Source organism: Hyaena hyaena, unplaced genomic scaffold (assembly GCF_003009895.1).
Source record: "Hyaena hyaena isolate Hyena2069 unplaced genomic scaffold, ASM300989v1 scaffold_806, whole genome shotgun sequence".
NCBI classification, from domain to species: Eukaryota; Metazoa; Chordata; class Mammalia; order Carnivora; family Hyaenidae; genus Hyaena; species Hyaena hyaena.
In genome coordinates this window covers 222,593-233,980 of record NW_024081440.1, presented here as the reverse complement: position 1 = coordinate 233,980, position 11,388 = coordinate 222,593, and the positions used below count along the sequence as shown (strand labels likewise).

At 40.1% G+C, this 11,388-nt stretch overlaps 1 protein-coding gene across 2 annotated transcripts in view; it reads left to right on the top strand.

Annotated features, from left to right (window-relative positions):
* The first annotated feature begins 2,285 nt into the window (after window positions 1–2,285).
* The window catches only part of ATR (ATR serine/threonine kinase), a 101,187-nt gene continuing 92,084 nt past the window's right edge, over window positions 2,286–11,388 (top strand). For both annotated transcript variants that reach the window (XM_039219315.1, XM_039219316.1), the window contains exon 1: window positions 2,286–2,461. In XM_039219315.1, coding sequence (XP_039075246.1) covers window positions 2,403–2,461 — 59 coding nt within the window. In that variant the 5' untranslated portion in view covers window positions 2,286–2,402. The remainder of the gene's footprint in view (window positions 2,462–11,388) is intronic.

Sequence of the window (11,388 nt, the reverse complement as noted above, 5' to 3'; positions counted from 1 at the left end):
ATTGTCCTCCTCTTTGTGTCATAGAAGTACATAACAAAATATCTTGCATAAAAATAGCTTATTGAATTAAACCGGATTTCCGAAGCTCTATTGTTTCTAATGTATACTCTTTCAGAATTCTAATGCTATTCAGTTGTTGCCTTCCATATAACATTGTAATTTTTATAATCTTTCTTTGTATGATCTAAAAATAATAGGGGCGCCTGGGTGGCTTAGTCGGTTAAGCGTCCGACTTTCGCTTAGGTCACGATCTCGCGGTTCGTGGGTTTGAGCCCCGCGTCGGGCTCTGTGCTGACTGCCAGCTCAGAGCCTGGAGCCTGTTTCACTCTGTGACTCCCCCTCTCTCTGACCCTCCCCTGCTCATGCTGTCTCTCTCTCTCTCTCCTAGAAATAAATAAAAAACATTTTAAAAAAATAAATAAATAAAAATAAAAATAATAGCCAACATTTGCTACTTTTTTTGTTGATAAACTTTTTCATATGTATAATCTAATCCAAGCTTTAAAAAAGTATATTTATTTTTAAAAATTTGGGGATATCATAACCATACAGATACAAATAGTAATATAATATCCACCCAAATACAACAAATGTTAAATTTGTCATGATTAATTCAGATCCTCTTCAAACTAAATCCTCACAGATAAAACCTCATCATTTCATTCCCTTTTCTCTCTCTCTCTCTCTCGGCACAACTCTCCTAGAGTTGAGATATATATATATGCTTCCCAACAATGTTTTTATAGTTTTATTATAGATGTATGCATACATAGCTTTCACAAAGTCCTATTTTGTGGTTTTAAAATGATGTATGATACAATATTATTATGTATCCCTTTGCAATTTGCTTTTTTCACTCATTATTGTCAAGATTCATTTTTGTTGGCATATACTGTAAATCTCCCTTCCTTTAAGAAATGGGTCCACTATATGACTCTATTACCTGTTCTTTAATCTTTACCATAATCTCGTGAAGTAGATATTATTAATTTGGTAGGTGAAAAATTGAAGTGCAGAGGTTAAATAATTTTACTGAGGTCATATAATTTCTAGCAGATGGTATGAGAACTTGTGCAGAGCCTCTAACTCCTAATCCCATGTTCTTTCCACTTTAGCACCCAACTATTTATCAAATATTTACTGAACACTATGTGCCAGGTCCTGTATATCTAAGCAGCGAATACGTCAGACAAGACACTGCTCTCGGGAGTTTATAGTCTAATTGGAGGAGGCAGTCAATAAATAATATGTAATACATAATTCGGTTCTAAGCGATATTAAGAAAAGTAAAGTAGGATGGAGGGGAAAAGAGAGTGTGAGTGTAAGTGTGCTATATACTATATGAGGCTCTCGGGTGACGTTTCAGCAAACATCTGAAAAGGAGTGATAAAAGAGAGGAGTGTTCAAGATTAGGCCATAAGGCACAGCAAATGCAAAATCCCTCAGGGAGGAGCATATTTGGCTGTCATTCGTCACTTTGATTTTTCTTTTTAGCTACAGTATCAACAATTATCTCGTGTACCATAGATCAAATGTAAGCACATTGCATGGCTTTGCCTGATTAAATACATAATTCTGACTGTTAACAACAGTCTCTTCTGATGGCCATTTTTCAAGTAAACAAATCGGGCTGGACTAAAAAATGTCTACAGCCAAATCCATTGGTTTGCTTTAAAAATTAAATCATGAATAACAGATGTCCATAACGGCGATATAAATTATACACAGTACTGCTGCTGATTTGATGAAGACACCTGCAAAAACGTTCAACCCCCTTTTTAAATATTAAAGGTTGGGAATATCCTCAAGGAAGCCTGAGTGACTTCAAGCGGAAAAAGGCCTGCTGAAACAGGAAGGATCGGGAGGAACCTCCTATCTTTCATCAGAAAGGATACCTGGAGAGTGGTAGGAACCTGAGGGCGTTCAGCCATGGGGAGACCTGGGATGTAGCCTTGCCCTTTACTCGCGGAATTGTCTCAATTCTCACGTTTGTGATGAGAAGGAGGCAGGGCTGTTGCCCGTCAAGCCTCTGTCTTCCCCAAAACCAGGGGTCTTGCCTCGGAGAGCTCCCCAAGCTGAGAGCAGCAAAGGGGGGGAGCTAAAAACCAAAACTTGTCACGAATCTCGCTCGCCCCGCCTTCCTCCCTACACCGGATGCGCGGTAGGAAACCCGAGCAGTGCGCGCTCAGCCGGCTTGCTCCACCCCCTTTCAGCTTCCTGGCCTCCCCCGGGTCCTACGCAGAAAAAGAGTGGCGCCTGGCGAACGCCACCAGCCGTGGCTTCCGGGAGGAGTTTTGGGTCCGGCGAGCCACCGTCGGGTACCGTGCCTTCCCACCAGAGGTAACTGTGGAGACGCCGGGAGCCCGGTTCGGCGTCGTTGATGAGTGCGGCGCAACCTCAGAATGGGCGACCACGGCCTGGAGCTGGCGTCTATGATCCCCGCGCTGCGGGAGTTGGGAAGGTAGGGTCAGGCCCGGCCGCTCTGGGTCTCGCGTCCTCCTCCGACGCGCTAGGCCGGCGTATCACGTGTTCTTACCTTGCGGCGCGAGTACCGGCCCCAAACCCCTCAACCCCGGCCTTGGTGAATGTGTTCCGCGGCTGTTTTCAGCGCTTCTCCCTCAGGCGGTTAAAAATATGCGGGTCGCTGGCCGTAGACCTTCGGGAAGCCCCTCCAGGGAAGGAGAGGCGTTCGCTGACCCCACTTCAGCGGTGCCCGGGAGCTTGTCCCCAACCCAGGGTTGCCCTCAGCCGCTGGAAGGAACGGTCCCTTCTGATCACTCTCTGGTCACTTTCTGTGCTTACTTGCTTCCCAGAAACCTCTTTCCATAGATGAGGGACTTGAACCATGAACTTTCCCTAGTTTCTGTTTTTTGTGATCGCTCGTGGAGGAATTGGGTTTTTAGCTTTACGTTTCGACCCAAACTGCCTCTTTTTAGGAGAAAAATCCCCAGTTCTCATTTTGTGCAAGGAAGGCCAATTGCTAGAAAAGGCAGTTGGTTTCTTTCTTCAAGAAGGTGGGACTGCTTTTATATTCTATCATTCAGCCCTCAATCCGTTATTTTAGTCAGAAATCCCAGGGACCTTGACACAAATCCACAAAATATAAATGTGTACAGAATGTTGCCAAAATTTGAAAATAATGTATTAAATTTTTATTTTATTTGCAAAAGCCTTTTCTGTAAAAAGAAGAGTAAATCAGGCAAACCAGTATCCTAACCTGAAGAGAAGGGTAGGATGTTGATGGCTGCCATTCACCTTCAGCACACTTGCAACTTCCCCTCAACCAGGCCTAAATGAAGGCTGGGTTTTTGTTTTGTTTGCTCTTTTTTTTCCCCCCTTAAGTTGTAACCAACTGCGAACAAGAAATAAGTGGGCTTGTACGACTACTGCACTTGAACTATCAGCTGGAATTTTTTAGGCTATTTGAAACCTTAGAACAAGGGTGAAAACTGAAATAAAGCCCCTGGGATATTTAATTTCTTGCTGTGGTGCATTTGTGTTCATCTCTACTTGTTGGCCATACAAGGATATTTAGTCTTAATCACACAAGAGGATAAATGAAGGGTCCACACTTGTCTTAACTGATTTATCCTGTTTTTGTGTGTGTTATTTCACTTTGCATGAATGTTGGAAACATACTTTGTATTAACATTTTATAAAGTAGCATGAATCCAAGTGCTCATTTTAAGAAATTCGATGTACACATTTCATCTTTCAGGCTCAATGCAAAGCTCAGGATCCCCCCCCCCTTGTTTTAATGTAGAATTAACTGATTAGTACTTCCCTCTTTTTTTTCTTCCTTTAAGAGATCGTTAATAAAAATAATAGTATCTTGGATTTATTTAAAGTGTTCTTACATCAACAGAGCTTAAGTTACCTTTCATTTCATTCAACTGTAGCCATTCTAAGGGAATGAATAGAAAAACTGACCCATAGACAATTGTAAATAATAGCTTTTAATTTTCATGACTTTCTCATGCAGCTGTTTCATTCATGCTTACTCAGTCTCACTGAATCTCCATGATATAGAATGGAGTAAATATTATCACTGTTTAGTAAGGAACTGAGTCACAGAGGGGCACCTGGGTGGCTCAGTTGGTTAAGTGTCCGATTTCGGCTCAGGTCATGATCTCACCGTTCGTGGGTTTGAGCCTCACCTTAGGCTCTGTGCTGACAGTTCAGATCTGGAGCCTGCTTCAGATTCTGTGTCTCCCTCTCTCTCTGCCCCTCCTCCACTCATGCTGTGTCTATTTCAAAAATAAAATAAAAACATAAAAGAAAAATGAACCGAGTCACAGAAATTGAAGAACCAAAGTCAAAGAGATAACAGTTATCAGAGCTGGGTTTTAGATGCCAGCCACAAGGCCTTTTCTCCCTTCCTTTTTTTTTTTTTTTCATTTCATTAATTGAATGGCAATTTGATTTCCGAAAAAGTGAGATGTCACAAGTTCTAATATGTGGGCTCTTCTATCTCAGGGATAAATTTTGCTTCACTGTTTTTTCCTATTAGCACCCTTTTCTTTACATAGTTTTTCAGGGTGATCTCATCCACTCCTGCCTTCAACTACCCATCTCCTATTTGATGATTCCAAATGTTTTTCTCCAAATAATATCTATCACCTATAGAGCTATTTAAACAACTACTGGCAGTTTTAGCTGGGGTGCTATGTGCAGTGAAGACTCAACATAGCCAATACAAGTTCTACACATATCCCAACTTTTTTTTTCTCCTTTCATCCACTGAGATAGGGATATCTCAGTAAATAATATAACTCCCAAATTTATATCTCTAGCCCAGAAATACTAGGTTGCATCCTGTTGAACGTCTGTATCCAACATGAAAATTAGCACATCCAAAGCAGAACTCTTGATTTACTGTCCATAAACTTTTTCCTTCCCTATGTTATTGTAAATGTACTGACCAAAAGCCTAGGAGTTACTCTTGATTCTTTCCCTTACCCCTTAATAATCTATCGGCAAGTCCTGCCAACCTATCTTTTTTTTTTTTTAATGTTTATTTTTGAGAGAGAGAGAGAGAGACAGAGCATGAGTGGTAGAGGGGCAGAGAGAGAGGGAGACACAGAATCCGAAGCAGGCTCCAGGCTCTGAGCTGTCAGCACAGAGCCTGACTCAAACCCACGAACCATGAGATCATGTCCTGAGCCAAAGTTGGACACTTAACCAACTGAGCCACCCAGGCATTCCCCTATCTTTAAAATATACTTTTTGGAGTGCCTGGGTGGCTCAGTCATTTAAGTGTCCACTCTTGATTTTGGCTCAGGTCATGATCTAGTAGTTCATCAAGTCAAATCCTGCATCAGCCTCTACACTGACAATGCTGATTTGCTTGGAATTCTCTCTCTCTCTCCCTCTCTCCCCCTGTGCTAGTTCTCTATCTCAAAATAAATAAATAAACTTAAAAGTAAAATAAAATATACTTCTCGCCATCTCTGTTGCTGTTCTTATAATTTCTTACCTAGACTATTATTGTAACTTCTCAACTAATCTCTCCATTTCCATTTTACCCACTTATGATGGATTTCTTACTCAGCAATCAAAGTGATGTAAATAACCATAAATTATATTGTAGATTATATAGCATTACGTTTCTGCTTAAAACTTTCCATTAGTGGGGCGCCTGGGTGGCTCAGTCAGTTGAGCATCCGACTTTGGCTCAGGTAATGATCTCACGGTTTTTGGGTTCGAGCCCCGTGTTGGGCTCTGTGCTGACAGCTAGCTCAGAGCCTGGAGCCTGTTTCAGATTCTGAGTCTTCCCTCTCTCTCTGCCCCTCCCCTGCTCATGCTGTCTGTCTCTCAGAAATAAATAAAACATTTTTAAAAATTAAAAAATAAAACAAAAAGCCTTTCCATTAGCTTTCTAGCACACTTAGAATAAAATCCACACTTCCTCCCAAGGCCTCTAAAGTTCTATATTTCTGGCCTCTGCCTGCCTCTGACCTCATGGCCACATATCCTTCCTTTACTCTGCTCCAGTATCCTTGGCCTTGTTTTTCATATGCACCAAGGTCATTCCAGCCTTAAGTCTTTTGCACCTTTCTTTTTCTTGTCTCTAAACAGACTGATTCTGTTCAAATGTCATTTTGGAAAGGCCTTCTCTGACCTACCTGCTAAAAATACTTGTAATCATAAGATATTTTCAGATAGTGGTAGTTGCCATAAAATATTAGATGGGACAGTGGGAGGGAGATGAAAGTCAGGGAGCAGCAGCATTAGCCAGTAGAGGAGATTTGAATGATAAGAAGCCAGTATCTGAAATGGAATGGGAAGTATAAGGGTCTCTAGGTGGGAATGATCAAAAGAATACGAAGAAGGATGAAACACAGGAAGCAAAGAGGGGATTGGTGAGAGTTAAAGGTGAAGGCCAGATCCTTTAGTACTTTATAGGCCAGAATAAGAGTTATATTTTAAGTGCAGTGGGAAGCCATTGGAATGCTTTAAACAGGGAAATAAATTCAAGTTTTAAAAACTCATTTACTGGGGCACCTGGATGACTCAAGTCAGTTAAATGTCCAGCTTTTGATATTGACTCAGGTCATGACCCCAGAGTGGGTGGGATCCAGCCCCAAGTCAGCCTTGTACCCTGAACATAGAGCTTGTTTAAGATTTTCTGTCTGTCTCTCTCTCCCCTTCCCTTTCCTTTCCCCCTCTCCTCCTGCCCTTCTGCCTCTCTCCCTGCTTGTGTGTATGTGTACATGCATTCTTTCTCTCTCTCTCTCTCAAAAAAAAAACAAAAACAAAAAACCCCCAAACATGTTTACCCTTCACTCCTACTTAGAACCTTTTGATGTTTCATTGCCTTCAATAAAAATCCAACCTCTTTAGTTGGTTCTTTGAACCTTGACTTTATCGTCTCTTCAGCTTCATCTCAATTACTGTCTCCCTCTTCTTTAGCTATATAGAACCACTTATAGCTTCTAGAGTATCCTGTGTTCATTCTTTTAAAAAAAATTTTTTTTTAATGTTTTATTTATTTCTGATAGAGAGAGGCAGCGTGAGCAGGGGAGGGTCAGAAAGAGAGGGAGACACAGAATCTGAAGCAGGCTCCAGGCTCTGAACTAGCTGTCAGCACAGAGCCCGACACAGGGTCCGAACACAGGGCTCGAACCCACTAACCATGAGATCATGACCTGAGCCGAAGTTGGACACTTAACCAACTGAGCCACCCTCCTTGTTCATTCTTACTCCTGAGCCTTTGCACATGCTGTTTCCTCTGCTTAGAAGACTCCTACTTTCCCTTATTTTACCTGCTTAGCCCCTTAGGGACTTAGCTTTGTTATCACTGCCTTCAGGGAGCCTAGACTGATAGGCTCTGCTCAAAGCTGAGTGTCCCTCTTGTGTTCTATCTTGGTTCTGTTAATACAACCATGCTGTGTTAAAATTACCTGTTTACTTTAACTTTTTAAAAAAAAGTTTATTTATTTATTTTGAGAGAGCAAGTGAGAGAGAGGAGCAGAGAGACAGGGAGAATTCCAAGCAGTCTCCATGCATGGTCACCACAGACCTCGATGCAGGCAGGGCTCAAACTCAAAAAACCCTAAAATCATGACCCTCAGGTCAAGAGTCAGATGCTCAACTGACTGAGCCACTCAGGTGCCCCTACTTTTTTTACTTTTAATATACAAATTATTTTAGGGTTGATGCATAGTATCTTGGTTAACCTTGTGTTTGATGCTTGCTCCAGAGGAGGTGCTCAAGTATTTGCTAATGTATCCAACCTTAAAGTGATACTTAAATTTCCTCTCAAATATTACAGTATATTTTTGAAAAAGTATATCCTCTTAGCTCCATTCCAAGGTAGAGGTTGTATAGTAAATGCTCACTCTCCCATGAGGGGTTATTCTAATAATACATCTAATGAATGATAATCAATTCACCTTTTTAAAAAACTGACAAAATAATGACACAAATAATATGAATGGTCTTTATACAGAATTAAACTTTGTAGAAAACTCACCACCACCTGGGGTCCTGCTTCCTCTCCTGACATACCTCCTCATCATTCGCATTTATAAATGATACTTGCCAAATTACACTTGATTTATAAAGACAAAACTTTTTTGACTTTGTCTAAAACAATTCATGTTACCTTGTAATTTCAGACTTTAAAATTTTTTGTTATATTTAAATCTGTGATGTTATATGATATGGTAGCCACTAGCCAAATGTAGCCGCTGTGGCTAGTCTAAGTTGCAAAAAGTTTCAAAGACTTAGTCCCAAAAAAAAAAAAAAAAAGGTAAAACAATCTCTTTAGTAATTTAACAGCACCTGAGTGGTTCAGTTGGTTGAGCATTCAACTCTTGATTTCAGCTTCCCCAGGATCCTGGAATGGAGCCCCATGTTGGTTTCCATGCTGAATGAGGAGCCAGCTTGAGATTGTCTGTCTGTCTGTCTGTCTCTCTCTCTCTCTCCCTCTCTCTCCCCCCTCCCTCTCCCTCCTCCCCCCTTCTCTGCCTCTCTCTTCCTCTCTCCCTCCCTCCCTCTCTCTTTCCCCCCACTCTCTCCCTCCTTTCCTCCTTTCCTCCCTCTCTCTCTCCCTCTGCCCCTCTCCTCTGCTTGCACTCGCTCTATGTAAAATTTTTTAAATTTTAATATTGATTACAGTTCAAATAACGTTTTGGGTATATTGTTATGATGAAAATTATTGTTTGTTTCTCTCCCTCTCTTTCTCTCTCTTTTTTTAAAGAGGCTTCATGCCTGGTGCGAAGCCCAGTGTGGGGCATGAAGTTATGACCCTAAGATCGCAAGACCTGAGTTGAAATCAAGAGTTGGACACTTGACTAACTGAGCCACCCATGAGCCTCATTCTATTCTTATGTGGCTACTAGAAAAATTTGAATTGCACATGTGATTTGCATTGTTTCTATTGGCCAAGGCTGATTTAAATAATAAGATAAATAGCACCAAGTTTCACTTTCATGTACAAATAAAACTACTTGGTCTCTGAGTCTATATACCTAAGGTTATTATGTGTAAATATCTATTAGTTTCAGTAACTTAGTATACTGTTTCAGTTTGGGAAGATAAAAATTCTGGAGATGGTGGTAATAGTGTAGAATAATGTGAACATGCTTAATGCCATGGAACTGTACACTTAAAATGGTTAAACTAGATATTATGTTAAGTATATTTGACCATAATTAAAAATAACTCACAGGACATTTTAACAAAGTATTTTAATTTGATCCTGTTGACAGCTCCCTCCTTGAAATTCTAACCTTAGTTTCTAGAATACATCTCATAGGTTTTTCTTTTTATTTCTCTGGCTCTTTCCCTTTCTTTATCATGGATCCTTTAAGTTAGTGTTATCTCTTTGGCTCTTTTATTACTTCTTATACTGCACTAATTTTCAAGGCTTCCACTAAAGCTTATTCATTTTTGAGAGAGAGAGAGACAGCGTGAACAGAGGAGGGGCAGAGAGAGAGGAAAACACAGAATCCTAAGCAGGCTCCAGGCTCTGAGCTGTCAGCACAGAGCCCTACACAGGGCTCGAACTCACAAACCACAAGATCATGACTTGAGCTGAAGTCGAATGCTTAACTGACTAAGCCATCCAGGCGCCCCAGTTTTTTGTGTTTTTTTTTTTCCTGGTAAACTCTCTGTCCAACTTGGGGCTTGAACTCATGACATGACCCTGAGACCAAGCCTTACATTCTCTACTGACTGAGCCAGCCAGGTACCCTTTAAGGACTAGAACTTTAATTCTAACAATCTTTTGTATATCCCATTTAGTTGTTCCCTTGAGACCTTAAATTCAATGTTTCTAAAACTGGTTTTGTTTTTTTCCCTGCACCTGTGCTTCCTCCTGTGTTAACTCTTTTGGTGAATGGCCTCAAACTCTACCCTGTATAGAGGCCACTTTTGACTTATCTATCTCCTCCACTAACCTGTCTATCACCTCTCCCAGAGATTGCTTCTGGTGTGTAGTGTGGCACATTATAGGTGCCCAGTAAATGTTTGTTGAACACATTTTCTAGTCCTCAACAAACTAGAATTCTTAGAATTTCTAGACTAGAATTCCTCATCCTCTGTGGTAGAATATAGACTTTGTACTATATTCTTACATGCTCTTCTGTGCTGGTTTGTACCAAATCATCGAATTCAAGTTCATTTCATTCAGAATCCTAAGATACTATTGCCCTGCTTAATTACTGTATCTCCTTTTAATATCTTTTTTTTATTGGTCCTAATACTCAATATATGTAATTTTCACTAACATTTTATCGAATTTTCATTGTGGAAAACTTCAAGCATATAAAAGAAGGGAAAATTGTATATCAGTTGTCCATTTCACCCAACAATGATCAATTCATGGCCCTCTTCCTCTCAACTCATGTTACTTTGAAGCTAATTCCAGGCAATTGCATTTTTTTAAGCTTTTTATTTTTAAGTAATCTCTACACCAAATGTGGGGCTTGAACTCATAACCCTGAGATCAAGAGTCACATGTTCTACCAACTGAGCCAGCCAAGCACTCTGACTTTGAGGCAAATTCCAGTCATCATTTCACCCATAAATATCAGCATTTTATCTGCAAAGCATAAAGACTTTTAAATTATCACACCTAAAAATAATTTTTTTTTTTCAATTTAAAAAATCTTGGGGGGTGCCTAGGTGACTCAGTCAGTTAAGTGTCCAACTTTGGCTTAGGTCATGATCTTACAGCTTATCAGTTTGAGCCTCTCATTGGGCTGTGTGTTGGTAGCTCAGAGTCTGGAGCCTGCTTTGGATTCTCTGACTCTCTCTCTGCCTCTCCCTTGCTCCTGCTCTGTCTCTCTCTGTCTCAAGAAGAAAAGAAATGCTAAAACAAAATTTTTAATGAAAAAATAAATTTTTAAAACTTTTTGTAATTTTTTGTATTTTAGAGAAAGAGTGTGCATGTGAGCGAGGAAGAGAGAGAGAGAGAGAGAAAGAATCTTAAGCAGGCTCCATGCTCAGTACAACCCTTGGATCATAATCTGAGCTGAAATCAAGAGTCAGATGTTCAACTGACTTAGCCATCCAGGCATCCCTAAAATAATTTCTTAATATTAAATGTCTAGTCTGTGTTTAAATTTTCCCAGTTTGTCATATATAGTTTGCTAATAGCTTTTAATTTTGTTCTTTTTGGGTTTTGTTTTGTTTTCATCAGAATCCAGTGTAAGACCATAGATTATCCTTGATTGATAGGACTCTTAAGTCTTTATTATAGGTTTCTCCTCACCCCCTTTTTTTTTCCTTTGGAATTTATTTGTTGAAGATACTGTTCTGTAGCCAAGACTAGATCAACACTGCCCAATAGAAATAAAATGCAAGCCACATGTAGAATTTATAGTTTTCTGGTAACCACATTACATAAAGTAAAAAAAAGAAATAGGTGAAATTAATTTT